General features: G+C 43.3%; 1 protein-coding gene and 1 non-coding gene across 7 annotated transcripts in view; one reads left to right on the top strand and one right to left on the bottom strand.

Moving 5' to 3' along the window:
* LOC131106772 (nuclear receptor coactivator 7) overlaps positions 1-18,921 on the top strand; it is a 37,085-nt gene extending 18,164 nt beyond the window's left edge. For 2 of the 6 annotated variants that reach the window (XM_058056161.1, XM_058056163.1), the window contains 16 exons: positions 6,659-6,843; positions 9,382-9,539; positions 11,139-11,209; positions 11,294-11,401; positions 11,472-11,558; positions 12,304-12,429; positions 12,572-12,756; positions 12,998-13,152; positions 13,214-13,786; positions 14,530-14,701; positions 14,844-14,991; positions 15,330-15,455; positions 15,838-15,990; positions 16,067-16,162; positions 16,224-16,297; positions 17,378-18,921. In XM_058056161.1, coding sequence (XP_057912144.1) covers positions 6,806-6,843; positions 9,382-9,539; positions 11,139-11,209; positions 11,294-11,401; positions 11,472-11,558; positions 12,304-12,429; positions 12,572-12,756; positions 12,998-13,152; positions 13,214-13,786; positions 14,530-14,701; positions 14,844-14,991; positions 15,330-15,455; positions 15,838-15,990; positions 16,067-16,162; positions 16,224-16,297; positions 17,378-17,513 — 2,406 coding nt within the window. In that variant the 5' untranslated portion in view covers positions 6,659-6,805 and the 3' untranslated portion in view covers positions 17,514-18,921. Of the gene's footprint in view, positions 1-5,772; positions 5,901-5,930; positions 6,305-6,429; positions 6,449-6,658; positions 6,844-9,381; positions 9,540-11,138; positions 11,210-11,293; positions 11,402-11,471; positions 11,559-12,303; positions 12,430-12,571; positions 12,757-12,997; positions 13,153-13,213; positions 13,787-14,529; positions 14,702-14,843; positions 14,992-15,329; positions 15,456-15,837; positions 15,991-16,066; positions 16,163-16,223; positions 16,298-17,377 lie in introns of those variants that run through there. The other 4 variants (XM_058056162.1, XM_058056160.1, XM_058056166.1 and 1 more) reach the window with 4 other exon arrangements.
* trnae-cuc (transfer RNA glutamic acid (anticodon CUC)) lies at positions 5,579-5,650 on the bottom strand. Its single transcript has one exon. It is a non-coding gene; the product is annotated as a tRNA-Glu (tRNA).
* Positions 18,922-19,161: the final 240 nt, after the last annotated feature.

Consider the following 19,161-nt stretch of genomic DNA (forward strand, 5'->3'; position numbering starts at 1 on the left):
CGGTCAATCTCAATCGGAGTGGAGCCCCATGCAAGATATCACCTCGTGGGGTCTCAATGATTCTAAGAAAGGTGAGGAATCAGCCCAGAACTACACGACAGGACTTGGTCAATGACCTGAAAAGAGCTGGGACCACCGTTTCCAAGGTTACTGTAGGTAATACACTAAGACGTCATGATGTGAAATCATGCATGGCACGAAAGGTTCCCCTGCTTAAACCAGCACATGTCAAGGCCCGTCTTAAGTTTGCATATGACCATTTGGATGATACAGAGGAGTCATGGGAGAAAGTTTTATGGTCAGATGAGACCAAAATAGAACTTTTTGGTCATAATTCCAATAAGCGTGTTTGGAGGAAGAAGAATGAAGAGTACAATCCGAAGAACACCATCCCTACTGTGAAGCATGGGGGTGGTAGCATCATGCTTTGGGGGTGTTTTTCTGCACATGGGACAGGACGAGTGCACTGCATTAAAGAGAGGATGACTGGGGCCGTGTATTGTGAGATTTTGGGGAACAACCTCCTTCCCTCTGTCAGAGCATTGAAGATGGGTCGTGGCTGGGTCTTCCAACACGACAACGACCCGAAGCACACAGCCAGGAAAACCAAGGAGTGGCTCCGTAAGAAGCATATCAAGGTTCTAGCATGGCCCAGCCAGTCTCCAGACCTGAACCCAATCGAAAATCTTTGGAGGGAGCTCAAACTCCGTGTTTCTCAGCGACAGCCCAGAAACCTGACTGATCTAGAGAAGATCTGTGTGGAGGAGTGGGCCAAGATCCCTCCTGCAGTGTGTGCAAACCTGGTGAAAAACTACAGGAAACGTTTGACCTCTGTAATAGCAAACAAAGGCTACTGTACCAAATATTAACATTCATTTTCTCAGGTGTTCAAATACTTATTAGCAGCTGTATCACACAAATTGTTAAAAAAATCATGCATTGTGATTTCTGGATTTTTCTTTTTAGTTCATCTCTCTCACAGTGGACATGCACCTACAATGAAAATTTCAGACCCCTCCATGATTTCTAAGTGGGAGAAATAGCAAAATAGCAGGGTGTTCAAATACTTATTTTCTTCACTGTAACTCTAAACTTTTATGAGAACAAAGTCCTAATTTTGTGAAAATAAAGATTTTACAATATTTGTTTTTCATGCATGAATTAATTGATAACAAGAAAAAAGTTGTAATGTTAGGACAAGTCAAACTTCTCTGAAGAAAAAAACAAATTTTGACAAGAATAAAGTTGTAATATGTGTGGGAAAAAGTGCTATTGAATTAAATTGTCATATTACAATAATTTTCTAGAAAAAAAGCTGTAATTTTAGTAAGTGTAAGTGTAGCGACGGTCACATAGCTTCTGGGTGCGCTCCAATAATGTCCAGACAGATGATCACTTTGGAATTAATATTGTTTATTGCGTAGAAGTGAAGGAAAGAATTGAAAAGCAATAATTATATGCTATTATATATACAACATATCTTGTTGTAGGAGCATAAATGGCTCCTACAACAAGAATAGTCATACCTTCATGTGGAAAAAATACACATTTTACAAGAATAAACTAAACTTATATGAGGAAAAAAACAAATATTTCATCTTAATGTATTATTTTACAGGAATAAATGTATACTTTTGCAAAAAAAAAGTTCTTTTCAGAGATTCCTTATTTTTATAATTAGAATAAAGCCAAAAGGTCCAACTGTTATTATAAAAAATAATCTTCCATTGTTACATAAAAAAGATGATAGGAATTAATCAATATGAGAAACAACATTTGATACAAAATGTATCAAAGTGGGGCCCCCCACATCATGCACACGGCCCTCACTGGGAGACATTTGGACATTTGGACACCCTTATTGTAATATTCCAACTTCCAACACATTACTCCCTTAATTTGACACATTATTGACCTTCATTTAAAACTAGTCTTTTAACTCCGTAGTGTCACATCCTAAGTGGGTGTTTATAATGAATATGCTTTACTTGGCGGATATTGTTGCCACACGTTATGTTGTCGACTGTGTGACTGTGTGTGTGTGTGTGTGCAGGCGGCTGAGCGTGCATGTGGCGGCGTCTATAGCATGGCGGAGAATCCATCAAAGCTTATCATTATAAGTAAACATGACAGAGTGGACAAAATGTCTTGTGTGCCGCCAGACTTGCTATCTAACCACAAGCCATATCTGTGATGATGGACTGATGTGGCGCTGGCTTGCTCTAAAGCAAGTGTGTGGGAGTGGGAAAAAACACACACACACATACACACACACAAGATCAAAAAGAACACACATCTCCAGACGGTAATAGCACGCTCAAGTTACCTTTAACATGACCACTCAGAGGACTATTAGTAGCTCAACGGTGCATGAAAAGCTAACTTATCATACATGCTGTCATAAATCATGCAGGAATTTATAGCTGCTATTTAGCTGGGGAGGAGGGGGGTTCATATTTGCACTTATGGACTATTTTTTTTTGGTCTGAAAAAGGAGGTTATTACTGTACATGGCAACTCTTTTTTATGGCAGGAAAGTTAAACAGGTGATTTATTAGTTTGGTTAGATCAGTGCTAAGTACTAGCTCAAAAATATGTATCATACGAAAATAAGTATCACTGTGATCATGGGGGTTTAGGTTTGGATCCCCTTCATTTGAATTTGGGTACTGTATTTCCCGTGCATATGTCTCAAATATTTTTGGACTGTATTAAGGCACATTCTCTGAACTGCCGCTGTGTTGCCATGGAGATCAGAAGAACCAGAGTATAGGGCAGAGGGAGCCACCCGGAGTGCAGAGGGAGCCCAGCAAGGTGCACTGTATTCAGGCACACGTTCCGAGCAGCTGGTGTGACACCATGGAGGTCTCTGGTAAACCTCTTTCACATGTCGCAGTGCTGCCGTTTCAGGTGGCTGATCTGGAGCGCTTGATTTGCTCACCTGCACATTAATAATTGGAGCGTATTTTTGGTTGTATTTTTAAAAAAAAAATGTCCTGAAAATTTTTTTTCAATTCAGGTTTAGACACCCTTTTTGCATTTTTGCATTCTTTTAGCTTTCAGTTCTCTCCTTGTTACAACAGCCCTGATAAGCAGGGTAAACAACGCTGCAATGTTGGCTCCTCTACCGCAGTCATGTGATGGAAAAAGGGTGTTGTTCCCTACTCCCATCTTTCTTTTTTGGGGGCACCCACACTCTTCCCGTAGCTTTAAGAGCTGAAACCCCTGGCGGTGATAACCTTTTGCCTAGCTGCTGAGTTCCTGGGTTAAAGGTGACGTGCTGCAGTGCCTCTACCGGCTTGGCAGATTGACAGTGGCTGTGGTGGCACTGGATGGTGTACAGTATGGAGACAAGGGCTTTTTTTAAGCCATGTCTCCGTCACTTTCATGCCGCTGTCTGGTCCCGCTGGGCGGTGTGAGGGATAATTACCCACATGCTAACCCGGGAGGGGGGGTGTTTCGGTCATCGACCACCAAGGGAGAGGCACAAACCGTTATCATCCCTAGCATGAATAGAAAATAATGCTAATGGAATGTATTACTTTCTCCTTTCTGTTCATTCTAAAGATATAAAAACAGCTAAAAGCCTGCTATTAAAACAACTTCAACCTCCATCAAAGTTTTCAGGTTTTACAAACATGCTGTGACCATGTGGTAACAGTGCATTCTTGCAAATACTTACAGTATTTTGCGGTATTTTGGTCATTTTCAGCATTAGCGCTACTTCCTTCTTGAGAAGGAAGTACTGCATTAACTGACGCCCTTGGTTTTTCCAAAATGTATTTATTAGCGTAGTCAAAAAATATGCATATTTACACAAATTAGATATCTTGTTTTCTTACAATAAGCAGTTTCGAGTATATAACTAAAATACAGATAAAAGTATTCAAACATGTGAATGTAGTATTCAACATCGGCCACCAGATGTCAGTAATTGTTCAGTGATTGCCAGAACAACAACAAGCTTTTATTGCACGTTTAAATGATCTCACAGTAATTATAACATAATAATCATAGTACTAACACAGGTTACTGGTGAAGCCTCGATGTCACTTCCTGTCCGCCACCTATTCTGCTTCCCTGCAAGGTAAACTGTCTTAAATTGTTTATTTTCTCTTTATATGAATTATATTGGGTAATAGGAGTATAATGGTGACAATATGGCTGTAATTTCATATCTAGAATGCTCTAATAGTGTTTTAGAAGATCGTAAAACATGTTTTTTATGCCATATATTCCATTTATAAAAAAGGAATCCTACTTTGAGAAAATTCACATATCGCAGTCAAGTCTGGAACAAATGAACCGCGATACACGAAGGATTGAGGTATATTACGTTTTCCGCTTTTTGTATTTTTGGATTCATGCAAAAACTCTCCTGTGGTGCAGCATCTGCTGCCGTAAAATGAAAAAAAAGCCATAAATGAACCTCTTTGCCTGCCGCATATTTCTTGTCCTAATTTGCTTGTCACACAACAGCCTGTCAGCATCTTTATATCTTCTTGTAAACACATGGGGGGGGGGGGTAGAAGAAGTGCCTCCCGAGAGCTTCCTTAACTGCGTTTCCTTCGCAGGTTGGCTTCATTAGGAAGAATTTATGACTCCCTCATATTTGCCATCGATCATGGTTTGTGTGACATAACTGTTTTGGGTGTTTAGGTTTTGAGTCTTCCTGCTGCTGCTGCGTACTTGACGTTATCAGCCGTTGTAGTCAAAGCTGGACGTGTGTGTGACGTCTGGGCGGAATCATTATAGATCTGCTCAAGGCCTCTCTTACACGTTGTTGTGATTGTAACGTGAATGATGGTGACTTTTTGGTGGCGGCTGCCCTGCACGCCAGTCACATGATCATTGTGAGGGTCATGCCGGTGGGAGATGATACCCAGACCCGCAGCTTCCCTGCCAACACAAACCCTTCTCACCAGCTAATAACCACCCCCATAATGCTTTGCGCTAAGGGGTTTGTTGTAGGAGCGCTTGATGTGAGGAGGAGGGACTCACCGGCGCCATGGCGATCCCAACGAAAACTTATCTCCTCTCTCACAATGATAGCGCCTGTCAAAGTAAATGCCAAGATACACACGCTGAACCAGCAACTGGTTAACTCCTGCACTGTCCAATCACAAGACAGGATGCTGCCATGCCCCGCCTGAAAGGCTCCAACTTGCCTCAGGTCAAATAGGCCTAAACGCCATTGTTGGGCCTTACATTGTAGTACTTGCTGTCTGAGGTCGCCCCCTAGCGACACATTTAAGTAAGGAAAATACACATAAACTGTCACACAAGTGTCAAAAGAATTTAGATGATAAATGCAAATTCAACTAATCACCCTGTGATGAAACCTGATCTGGTTTTGAGTTTTAAAAGGTGAATATTACGCATAAACAACCGCAAGGGCGATGAGTGTTAATCATAGGGAAGTTTGTTGTGTGTGCCTCAGAAGCAGCACAAACTAAACACTACCGTGGGCACGATCAAAATAGCACACAAAAAAGTGTTCTATTTAATGGCGGACCTGGTGAGCCAAACAATATCTGGACATCTGTTTGACCAGGAGTATAAATTGTCATAAAAGTAGTTCCCTGACCGGGAATCGAACCCGGGCCGCGGCGGTGAGAGCGCCGAATCCTAACCACTAGACCACCAGGGACATGATGATTTCTATCACAGCAACGTTTGTATATTTCTACACGTAAACTGTATTGCCAAAACGTGTTAATGTGGTCGGCTGACCGACTCGACTTCTTATATTGTATTATACGAAACAACAAGATAACAATTCCATCAAAGACTTAAATGACGCTAAATGTTTGCGAGCGTGTGTTATACCCTTTGTTTGCCGCAAGGGGGTAGCCAAGGTCGCGTCTTCAGTTTGAGCTTGGATGCAGGATGCACGAGAGGTATGTGCAGGGATTTTGGCTAGGCTAATATTTACATTTCCCTTCTCAGCGTAGCCTTTGTGTGCATTGTTGCACCTTAAGCTTTACAATTAATAGCATGGAACTAAATCGGCTTCTTTAAACAAGGACGAGGACGAGGACGAGGAGGGAGGAGGAGGACCGGCGTCTTCCGTTGACATTTCCCCACTGTGTCCACTAGGCTTCCATTGTCTTGTAAACAAAGTACCTAGCTAGACAGCATTAGCAAGCATTGGCGAACATCAACAGCGAGACTGGACCTTGCCCTCTGTTTTCGATCCGAGCACGGCACGGATTGTTAATCTCATCTGAGTCCGTCTCTCCGGTGAAGATTTGAATAATGTCTTAACGCCGATGCAAAGCGAGGAGCGGGAGCTAAGCGCGGGGTAACGTCGCTGCACGTCACTTTTTTCCCTAGTAATTAACATTAACCATGTAATTATGTAACGTGTTTAGGCGACTCATGACGTGAGGCTTGCTGTGACATGCATTTAAACTAAAAATGTTCGAGTCCCTGCGAACACAGATAGGTGATTCGTGTTTAATTCATATGCAGGCATGTAGAGATGGTTTTGATTAAAAAAATAATCTTAATCACTATTAAGTAGAAGCAGTTGTGTGTGTATTCTTGCAGAATATTTATTGTTTTTTTTTACTTGAATCGTCTCATCTTACCCTGAGCATAACCAGGCTTTTTGTGTTTGGGTGTATTGCAGTCAAGTGAATGTGGTTCATTGCAGGACGAGGAGGAAGTGTGACGACAACAACACAACACTGTGAGACGAGGGGTCTTCTACAAAGGCTGCAGGCTGGGTGGGACACAGTGGACGTGGATGGTTTTATGGGTGTCCTCCATTGCATGCAGATTTACGTAGCACCCCGGACAGATGGAAAAGAGGGACAGAAAGCCGGGATACTTTGCCAGGTAAGTGCTGTCTATCTGTATATAATATATGATATTACACTACACTATAGATATACAGTGGCACCTTAAATCATTTAGCAAGCATGCAAGTAATCTTTTAATGTTTTAAGTAACATTAGCATGGAGCAAGTGTAAAAAGAACTTAACTGAGTTACAACGTGAGAACAATTTGAAGGCTTTGCACATTTTCTGACATGAGTAAGTGTAAACAGAAGTTAACGGGTACACAATAACAATGGAGATAAAATAGTACCAACTCAGTAATTTTATGCTTTTGTTTACTCCCCATTAACATTAACAGGCGTGGTAGCGAACGCACATAGGGATTACTAAGCATGCCTCGGAGGTGAGAGTCTTCACATATTTCTTTATTATTTATAACACGGGCCATGGTGTACCGAGTAGTCAGGATGACAACAGTTTTGAACCCACGCTACTGCTATGATGCAATAACATCCGTTTCCTGTTCTATGGTTGTCGTCACACTTCCCCTTGTAAATGCTGACTGAGCTAAAATCTCAGTAGATTGTATTTTTGCGTCATTTTGAGTCATATTTATTCCAGTAACGTGTCGTATACTTTTACTGGATAGCGTGCTTTATCAGACGGCCCATTGTCGGCCATTGTTAATATAACATTGTATCCGCATGTTGTGTTTCTCTGCCATTTTGCACCCCACTGCCAGGTGCATCACCAACCGATACTCAGTCAGCACGTATTCCAACACAATAATAGCCACCCTTCATCACTGGCTAATAGCTGCCCAAGGACGATGAGGAGAACGTTGATTTTAAGCTGGAGGTTAACTCCATCCTGAAACCTGAACCTAGAAAGCGGGACCGGTCACAGCCACGCTAAGTAGCGTGTAATTGGCACATAATGTTGGACAAAGAGAGCCACACTTTGGCAGGTGTTCATGTGCCGAATCATGGTAGAATGGTTGAATTTTGCTCTGCTGCGTATTTGTAATAGGTGGATATTCATAAAGGATCGAACACTTTGACAAGGGTTGGGCATCGGGCCTAACATTCCGATTCTCCCATGATTGTTTGAAGTTTTTATTTCGATTCCTAGTTTTGATACCCACTTTGGGCATTGAGAAAAAGCATTGGCGTTCATTAAATTCACCCCCCTCCATGACTGCATGTGTTGTTTATGTTTTGGTATTTGGTAGCTTCTGTTACACAGAGAGCACATGTCCTGCACCTGTCTGTGCTTTTCAGACAGAACACAGCCAACTGGGATGTTGCTTTACCGTATTATTGACAGAATACCCCTTTCACACAGGCAACCGCCTCTGTTACAGCTCAGATACTATCTTCCAAGTTGGAAACTGGCTTGTTATCCAAAAGCCTGTGAAAGGGGGCGTCAGCTTAAACCCTCTTTTGTGTTTCTGTTGACTAAGGAGCAAAAAATGCTGGGTCATGGCAATTGATTCTTGTTTCATTATTGATGGAGCCTTGCTTGCATATTTGTCAGGAGTGAAGGTTGGTAGCGAGAAGGGGAGTTTTCAGGAAATAGCCCTGAGTGAAACAGATGGTGTTGTTGGGATTGCAGATTCCAGAGTTGGCACATCCAGTTTGCAGTGCATCAGTGGAAGTGGCGGCCCCAGGCTGTGGGAGAGGCCTTAGAGCGCCGTCTGCAGTCCTTATCGACCCCATCTTGCTCTCTCACTCCATTAAGAAGTCTTCTCTTTTGTTTTCTTTTAGCCTGGAAGAGGCATTAGCAGCCCCCCCATCAGTGAAAGCATTTGATAAATCAATGGACGTCTTATCCTTGATGATGTTTTTATACTCACCCTTAAGTTACCCTCGTCCACTTTCATTATCTTTGAAGTGCCGCAACAACCGGCAAGTCCGTTTGGCTGCTGCTGCTACGCCAGCCGCCCCCTTCTATGAACCCCAACCGATGGCGTTACATCACTGTGGTGCCTGTTAGTGATTACGTTAAACAAGGGCTACCATAGCAACCTAGCACTGACGCAAATTAAATAGCTCCACAAACCACAGCATTTCTTCTGCACTTCTTGGGCACAATCTTTACAATATTGTTTACCAAAGCAGTCGTCTCCATAACATTCTTTTCAGGCATGGCTCGGGTTTTTTGTTTTGTTTTTGTTGATGTTTCAGTGACTTAAAGTGTGGTTTAGTATTTTTTAGTTCAGCATTTCAGGGCCCTTTTTATAACGGAAATGTCATGAAATGTCTACCAAACCAGTTTATAGGTAGTTAGCTAGATATATTACGCTGAAAATAGTCAACAATTTATCTATATAACATTGTTTGGATTTGCCTTTTTGCTGAGTCACTGACTTCAGCTGCATTTATAGCCCAACTTTGTGTTGCAGTCATGTTATGTAAGTATGTTATGCTTTTTATTTATCAGCTGTGGAATGTGATTCTAGTCTTCATCTCAGCTTTGTCTTATAGGTGACACATTATTTTTCTCCACTGCTGTTTTTTCCATTATTGTTGCTAGTTTGTTGGCTAAATGATACCAAAACTGTACATCCATTCCCTTTGTGTTTTGGTCCATCAGGCTGAAGAGGCGGAGACAGCTCAAACAGAGCCAATCAGAGAAGGCTGTGAATGAACACAGCGCGGCGGTCATCTCCTGTCCGGATGTACTGAGTGACAATGAAGGCAACAAGAAGGCCGGCCTGCAGAGAGTAACAGCAAAGACACCTGCTGGGTCAGGTAAAGACCACGTCAATAAGCTTCTATTGTTCTCAAAATGTTAGAATTTCAACACTTGATTATCTGCGGATTGATAAACAACACAGAAATCCTTTGTTCCTCGCGCCATTTCTCATAATGACCCCCATCAGGAAGTTGCATCACCCTTATCCTGTGCTGTGCTGTGTTTAGTAGGAAGGACCACTTTCTGTCCGCCATTACATCGCGTGTTGATAAGAATGCAGCAATACCACATATGGCCTTATGCCCCCCCCCCCCCCCCCCTACAATAAAAGCAAATGCTTCACCATTTCACCATTTATGAGCAGCGTGCAACCAGTACAAGGCTCCAGTGTTCATAACAGGAGCTTTTGTCTTGGATGCAGAGTGCAGCTGGAGTCTGCCTGTCTTCTAAAGCTTAGTCATGCCTCTCTGTTACCATGGAGGAGGCTGCTAATAGCTTTTGGGTCTCAGTTGGCAAGAAGCAAATCTCGCAGACTGTGGACTTTGTCAGTGGTCAAATAGCGAGTGTGTGCATGATAACAGAGTGTGCTTACAAAAAAAAGGGGGGGGGGGGGGGGGGTTGCTGGATCACAAGACAAATAAGCATACAAAATGACCGTGCATGTACTTTATGGCTTAATAATTATGCTAGTTAGTGTTGCATATACTGTGAACTGTGCTGTCAGTTTTATGCATTTTGGATTTATCATTCAAATGTGAATACAGCATTCACTTGAATAAATAGAACTTAATACTTAATCAACTTATTTTCAAATATACTTGTAAGTCAGAGCATTCATTCATTTTCTACCGTTTATCCTCACAAGGGTCGCAGGGGGTGCTGGAGGTACACCCTAGACTGATGGCCAGCCAATCACAGGGCACCTATAGACAAACAACCATTCACACTCACATTCATACCTATGGACAATTTGGAGTCAGCAATTTACCTAGCATGTTTTTGGAATGTGGGAGGATGCATGCACGGGGAGAACATGCATATTCCACACAGAGATGGCCGAGGGTGGGATTAAACTTGGGTCTCCTAGCTGTGAGGCCTGCACACTAACCACTCGGTCGCCGTACAGCCGTTAGTAATTCATTCAGACATAAAATGAAATGTACAAAATAACTGAGCATTTTCATAGGAAATCCAATGACAACCAAAAATACATTTTATAGTAACTTCCTGTACTGGTTTTCTTTCCTTGGCCCCATGGTTGGTTATTTAGTGGTCAATGAATGCACGGATTCACCATAGATTTGCAATATTCTACGATAACCAAACCAGTGTATGAAACAGAGATGGCCGAGGATGGAATTGAACTCGGGTTTCCTAGCTGTGAGGCCTGCGTGCTAACCAGTTGTCTGGCATGCAGCCGTTAGAGCACTCAGTAAAAATAAAAAACAAAACGGTATAACCGAGACAGTTTTCTTGTGTAATAAGGAAGGATGATGGTATTCTTTCCTATCTGAAAGACTGAACTTACAACATGTTTTTCTCAGATTTCATCAGACTCAGTCAATCCAAAACACTGTCTTGAGCTATGAACAACAAAATAGTGTTATGTGATCTTCTTGTCCTCAGTGTTCTTTTAAATGTTGTTTTGGTCGCAGCTGATGGCTGTAAAAGTAACAACCCGGCAAAGAGGGAGAAGAGGAGGCCGCCAGGGACAGTGGAGTTCTTTGTGAGCAGAACCGCTTTTATTAACCGAATCTTCTCGCTTCAGCTGTGGGTACGTATTATTTTTGACATTGTCGACTCTTTTCAGGTGGGACCTGATGATTCCCTCAACAGCATCGCCCTCAAGTTCAACATCACCCCAAACAAGCTGGTTCAGCTCAACAAGCTCTTCTCTCACAGCGTGTACCCTGGGCAGGTGAGAAGTTTAAACCACTTCCTCACCGTTACAGCTAACACACCGGACACATTGTCCATCACTATTACAGAAGCTGTTTGTCCCTGATGTGGGCCAGACCGACACCAAGTCCACTGAACCGTCTCTCGGCAATAGTTCCTCTTTGGAGACAAAGCAGGTAAATTATATAGCATGATGGTTTATTTTTGTTCTACGTGCTACCACTTCCTGTTAGTCTCAGTTCCTCGTGCTGTTTTAGTTTTACAACAATTTGGAAATGAGGAGTGCGAACTTAACATCAGGTACACCCGTGTTACCCAATGACAACCAACACATTGGATCTCATGAGGTCGTCTTGTGTAAAAGTGGCCTCCATTTTAGTGGTGGGCAAAACTGTTTATTTCAATGAACCGGATCATTCAGTTAAAAGATCTGTTTATTTCGGTCAATTGGTCGTTAGCCTGTGATCTCCCCCAGTACATAGACCTGGTCAGCCGTGTCGAGTCAGTCCGTTCACTTGTTCCGACTCAACAGTTGACACTTGATGACGTATCGGTCTGTCTTTCCAGTCAGAAAGAGATTGACCGGTTCAATATTTCGGTCTCAGCCTTTCAGTCAGCTAACCCCACCCACCCCCAGAGCGAGGCGCGATGATAGGATAAGACAGGCAAGCACGCAGATAGTCCCGCCCTGCAAAAAGGAACGGAGAACTGACTCTCCAGCTAATAAAAAAAAAAAAGCATTTGCAACTGAACGAACTGAACAGGTATTTTAGGGACGGTGACCTTGTTCATTCCTTCACAATTTTGACCCGTTCGTTCATGACCGACACTCCACTACTCCATGGAGAAGTTGCACAGGGTGGGTAAAGTGTATGAGTTCTCCATCTAACCTGCGGCATGATCTGACTTTGCCTGCTGAAGGATGACGGTCCAAACTGCAGGTCGGCGAGGTCAATGCAACGGCAACTCTCCCCAAATTCAGAGGACGAGAGCCCGGCAACAGTTAAATTCATCAAGATGAGCTGCAAGTACTTCACTGACGGAATGGTGAGCGCTTGAACGTGATGGTATACCTTTGAAATTTAATATGAGTTATATATTATATTGTATTTAGTCTATAATGACACATTGTACCTGTAGAGGGCGCTTTAATGGTGTCACTTAACATAGTTGTGGTGATGTTATGCAGGGAGTGGTGGGCGGCGTGCTGATCGTGACCCCCAACAACATCATGTTCGACCCGCACAAGTCGGACCCCCTGGTCATCGAGCACGGCTGCGAGGAGTACGGCCTCATCTGCCCCATGGAGGAAGTGGTCTCTGTGGCGTTGTACGATGACGTGTCACGCATGAAGCTGAAAGATGCCCTGCCGTCGTAAGCCACCTCGAGCGTCACCATCATTTCCTTCACCTCATCGCTCCTTTGTAGTTCCTCCTTCCTGTTTCAATTCTTGTTCTCATCTTTTCTGTTACCAGAGCACCATCTAGCTTTTTGTTTCACATCATCTATTTAAGTTGTGTGCCATTTGTCATTTATGTTGGGCTTTACGTTCCTTTTTGTTGTTTTTATTTTTGTTCCTTTCATTTCTCATCCACGCTTGACCCCGGCCCCACAGCGACCTACCCCAGGATCTGTGTCCTGTCTACAGGCCTGGTGAATGGGAGCAGCTGCCGTCAGAGCAAGACTTGAACCCCTTCAGCCGGTACAAAGCTCTGGATGCTAAAGAGCCCATCATCTTGGACGAGATGGAGTCTGCCCTCTCGGAAACTGGTGAGAAGTTTTATTTCTTGAAACATCAGAAGTGAATGCCGATGGTGTCGTTTGATGACAGGGAGTGCAGACGGGGAGCAGACGGACAAGTCTCCCTCGGATGAGGGCTTCACTGAGTTGGATCCTATAGTCAACGGTAGCACTGAAGAAGCTGAGGCATCGTCCTCAACACAAACATTCGGAAGTTGCCGCAGAGATCGGGGAGGCCTCCAAGAACCAAAGAGCACCGACGGGGAGGAATCCCAGGACACATCGCTGCTATGCCAAACTAAAGAGACACGGGACGACGATGAGGATGAAGGCTTAGCACAGAACAGCTCCGTAGAAGACGGTGAGTCCATCCAGTTATCTACAGAGATGGAAAACACAGGGAAGTTGCACAGCACTCCGACAACCCAAGAAGAAACCAAAGAAGAGCAAGCTAAAGCGACGGAAGAAATGCTAAAGTGTGCTGAGGATCAGGGTATCAGGAAGTTGAGTGAGACTGCAGAACTTTCCGGGAACCTGGATGCTTCTGGGAGTCCACAGAGACCCGCCAAGGTGGAACATCTCAGCGAGCAGGAGAGGCGGAGGAAGAGCTACGAGGCGGAGATGAAGTCATGGCTGCTGGAGAGGATGCAGGCTCCCATTGAAGGTAAGGAATCAGTCAGTGACTGTCATAATATTATTATGCACATTTTAGTCTTTAATATGTCAAATTTGGACGTCACAGCTAGGAGACCAGGGTTCAATTCCACCCTCGGGCATCTCTGTGTGGAGTTTGCATGTTCTCCCCGTGCATGCGTGGGTTTTCTCCGGGTACTCCGGTTTCCTCCCACATTCCAAAAACATGCTAGGTTAATTGGCGACTCCAAATTGTCCATAGGTATGAATGTGAGTGTGAATGGTTGTTTGTCTATATGTGCCCTGTGATTGGCTGGCGACCAGTCCAGGGTGTACCCCACCTCTCGCCCGAAGACAGCTGGGATAGGCTCCAGCACCCCCGCGACCCTTGTGAGGTAGAAAATGAATGAATATGTCAAATTTATGCCACTATTTCTCTTGATATTGTGACTTTATTCTCCTCATATCTCGTCCTTATTGCTCTTTTTCCGTTTTACTATGTTTTTAGAATGCGCTGAAGGCTAACAAAAAAGAGCCACTGCTCATGATGGCCCCCGGGCCACACTTTGGACACCCTAAACATACAACAACGTAACATTAAGGAGTGGGGCAGGGGGACCCAAACGTTACACAAACACGATCATTACACTCACATTTAGACAGCGTCATGCTAGGTTGGCCTTTCGCTGACTTACGTGATGGAGTTTTTCAGATGTGTAGCGAAGCCTTCCTTTCCTTGTTTAACCAAATGAACCCTTTCTGTGTCCTCTATAGACATGCTTTTCTCGTCAGAGGAGAAGAGTAAGAACCCACCGATGTTCCTCTGCTTCAAAGTGGGCAAACCAATGAGGAAGTCATTCGCGACTGGGATGACCTCCAGCCCCGCCCACTCATTTGGAAGCTTGGGCAAGCAGCCCGAGTACTGGTTTGCTGTGCCACAAGAGAGGTGCGACCATGCCAGATAGATCAGCTCCTCTGTTAGTGCTTCATGTGTTCTAACATGCTGTGTGTGTGTGTGTGTGTGTGTGTGTGTGTGTGTGTGTGTGTGTGTGTGTGTGTGTGTGTGTGTGTGTGTGTGTGTCCTCCAGGGTGGACCATTTGTATGCATTTTTCGTCCAGTGGTCTCCTGATGTGTATGGCAAAGAAGCCAGAGAGCAGGGCTTCATTGTGGTGGAGAAAGACGAGCTGGACATGATCGACAACTTCTTTGGAGATCCTGCGTCTTGCAGCTGGGAGGTGAGAACACACACGCTGACGGACATTCCATTAGGAACACCTTCTCATAGCAGAAATCCTAGAATAAAATGAATAGCCTATTTTAGAGTAAGACTAAGTCGTTATGTGGCCTGACAATACAGAACTAATAAGAAATGTAGTAACAAAGATAGAAAGGCTGTATCAAACAGCATAATATCTGTATAAAACTATTAATACTAGGGCCAAGTACTTCATACATATGCTAAATATTCAATATTATTTTCATATTTTGGAGTAGTCAGAAGTGCATGATAAATGTTAATCAACCTTTTTTATTCATATACACGGCGTTTAATGTCTCCCATTTGTTTTTTCAGATCATCACAATCGACGAGGCCAAACGGAGGCAGAGTTTCGGCAGTTGTGAGGAGGAGCTGTGCGCGGACAGCCTGCCCTCGCTGAGCGATGCCAGCAGTCTGCTGCAGGACACACACATTGAGAAGGTGCAGTACTTCAGTACTACAGTATTTCCATAATGCCTCATATTAACTCTCTAACAAGATCTCAGTGTATAGACTGGTCATATATCTCATCTCGTTTCATATTATCTACATACTGTATTGTATATAACTCTGGGAAAAACTGTTGATTTTGTTAATACTTGGGTTGTTTATATTGTTTTTTTTCTATATTGTGTATTTTGTACTGCTTAACTGACTGTGTACTCTTGCTGCTGTGCAATACAAATGTCCCCACTGAGGGACGAATAAAGGCATAAAAGGCATATCTTAATCTTAATCTTACCGCACATTGGAAGGCAGGCGTTAAATGTGAGAGAGGTTCTTCCTGGTCGCTGACTGTAACCTGGATTATGATCTCGTCCAGCTGGCCTGTCGCTTGCCGGCCCGTGTGCAGGGTTACCCGTGGAGACTGGCCTACAGCACTGTGATGCACGGCACCAGCCTCAAGACGCTATACAGGAACCTGGCTGATGTAGACAGTCCAGTGCTGCTGGTCATCAAAGACCTGGATAACCAGGTAGGTATATAATCCATGTGGGTGTACGCCGTATCCTCGCCACTTTTTTTTAATCTTGGTTTATTTTGGAATGTAGATCTTTGGGGCGTTCTCCACTCATCCCTTCCGAGTGAGCGAGCACTGCTACGGCACCGGAGAGACCTTCCTCTACAGCTTCTGTCCAGAGATTAAGGTTTGTGCTTGTGTTTTCCAGGTTGCATCTTTGCACCGTGTCTGATTGTGTTTGTCTGCAGGTTTACCGCTGGACAGGCGACAACTCTTACTTTGTCAAAGGCAATATCGACTCACTGCAGATGGGAGGAGGAAGGTAAATCATTTCCAGTCAGATACTTTATGGGCAGTGCACCATGGCCTGTACTTCGCCATACTGTGGCCCAAATGTTGTCTGTGTACTCAACTGCAGAAAGTACCACACATTTATTAGAGGGTTTTAATTTTGTAAAAATGCATTTTTATTGTAAAACCGTAACCGTAAACAGTTAATGTTCTCAAAAATACTCACCATACCATGGTCCAATTTTTGAGGTAAGATGTTTAGTGAAGTTGTGTAGCGATATGAATTTAGTATTTTAGTTATTCATTCATTCATTTTCTACCGCTTATCCTCACAAGGGTCGCGGGGATGCTGGAGTTTATTCCAGCTGTCTTCAGGCGGGGTACACCCTGGAGTGGTCGCCAGCCAATCACAGGGCACATACAGACAAACAACCATTCACACTCACATTCATACCTATGGACAATTTGGAGTCGCTAATTAACCTAGCATGTTTTTGGAATGTGGGAGGAAACCGGAGTACCCGGAGAAAACCCACTCATGCACGGGGAGAACATGCAAACTCCACACAGAGATGGCCGAGGGTGGAATCGAACTCGGGTTACTTCGCACTAACCACTCGTGCACCGTGCAGCCTATTTTTAGTTAGATTTCATGTTAAATTGTTCACTTCTGCAGACAATTTTGAGGACACTCAATATTTTTGTGTGTTTTGTATATATTATATTTTTTGCATCACTCTCAAGTAACTAATAATAGTTAGGTAGGTCGTCCAGAAATCAGAAGGTTGTCGTTTTGATCCTCGCTGCCTCCGCCCAGTCGCTGTCGTTATGTCCCTGGGCGAGACACTACACCCCCCTTGCCTCAAGTGCTGCTGTATGAATGTGAATGAAGGTTTGGTAGTTGTCAGAGAAGCCGTAGGCGCCAATTAGCAGCCATTTTTCCATCAGGAGTAAAATATTGAAAATTCAAATACGGCAATACAAGCATTGTTTTTATGTGGCGTTTAATTAATTAACCCTGAGTTTAATTACATCAGAGAATGGATAGGGCGGAGGCCGCTATGTAAAGAAATAAGATTGTCGTGTCTAATATTTGTTTCTGTCACTGCAGTGGTCAGCTGGGTCTGTGGCTTGATGCCGAGCTGTACCGAGGCACCACCACCAAATGCGCCACCTTCAACAACCAGCCGTTGTCTACCCAGCAGGACTTCAACATTCACAGTTTGGAGGTGTGGACCTTCGAGTAGCTCCCACGGACATGCGTCACCTTCTGCTCTCACAAATCCTTTTCAAGCACCGCTTGGAGGTAAAGCTTAGCTACCTGTTTTGATGCTAAATGTTCTGTGAGGGGGCGTGGCAGAAAGCAGTCCTTTCTAGAAGGTGGGATCAGCTTTTGTGATTGTAAGACCTCGACCTGTCGCACTCCACCTCCAAAAGCCTCCTGCTTTCCCTCCAGCATGCAGACTTGCCTTAGTGCCACAACATTTGTCCTTAAGAAGACATCCCACAAAGCTTTAGCGTAAAGTGAAAGCCATTGTATGAATGTACAGGAACTGATCATGGAAGAAAATGGAAGTCGCTCAGAGAGGATTTTCACCCTCCACCATTTTATGTACCATTTGAATGCTGCACTTCCTCTCAACGCCACCTTGACTTTTAGACTGAATCATGTTACCTTTCATCACCGGGAACCACAAAGTGTTTTCATTCTTCGCACCACCCAATTTTTTGCATTGACCAAATATATTATTTGTCATATTTTGATACTATGTTTTTGTTTTTACATTTTTTTTTATTTTCTATTAGTAATTTTCTGTGGTTGTACTTTAATTTTTATTTGTGTTTACTAAACTGACGCAACCCAACAAGCACTTGGCGGGACAGAGAATTTTATCACTGATTTTTTTTTCTTCCATTTCTTGTTATTGTGTTTTAAAGCCAGTAGAACGGGGGTGTCCAAACTGTTTCCCTGTAGAAAGATGAAAGAATGCAGGGACCATTTGGATATTCATTCACTTATCTTTCTTTAGCACACTAAGACCCATGTGAAGAAGAAATCTGCTCATATAGTATTAGTGAACACTGTTCCTCTCTTTATAGTCTATATTTTTCAAATATGCCACAGGCCAAAAAAAAAAACAACAGCCAGGGGCTGTACTTTGGACACCCCCATAGTAGAAGAACCATCAGCTTGTTACTTTTTGCACTACAGGATTTAGTCCGATGCGTTATGGCGGATTTATGTAAGCATTTCTTGAAGAGGGAAAAAAAAAAAGACAACAAAGTGTTACAAGATGTTGTCCAACACCACTATGAAAGTAAAGGGATCAGTTGGTGCACTCCTCATATGCCACTAACTAAATCTTCAGATCACGCAAAAATTGATTTACAATCATGTTATGGAAGTGAGTGCATGGATATATAGTCCTCCATACACTGTTGTGGGTGTTAGTTAGCGCTCCATGTGTAAATGAGCTGTGTTGTAACTGTGAATGCACCCTAAGTATTATTTTCTTGTGAATCCCAAACTGCTGTCTTTATGTGAGTAAGGATGTATTTATTATTATTGTGTTGTTATTGCAATTACATTTATACCTGAATGTTATATACAGTATATATACATTCATTAAATTGTGTCTTATGTTGCTATGTTAACAGTGTGTTGTTGTTATGTACGATTTAAGAGAACAAAACCAGTCGCTTTGCCCTGAAACTTTAGTTTGGTTCTTGTGGTTCTTTGGTTCTCTCCCCCTAATAAATTACTGTTCCTGATAGTAAAGTACCTATTAGTAAAGGGCCTATTAGTGTGTTGTAGTGTGTAAGTAGTAGGGGCAGACTTACCATTAGGCAAACATGGGCAACATGGCCTCCAAACGTCTCATAAAAAGTGTTTTT

This window comes from Doryrhamphus excisus, chromosome 19, assembly GCF_030265055.1.
Source record: "Doryrhamphus excisus isolate RoL2022-K1 chromosome 19, RoL_Dexc_1.0, whole genome shotgun sequence".
NCBI classification, from domain to species: domain Eukaryota; kingdom Metazoa; phylum Chordata; class Actinopteri; order Syngnathiformes; family Syngnathidae; genus Doryrhamphus; species Doryrhamphus excisus.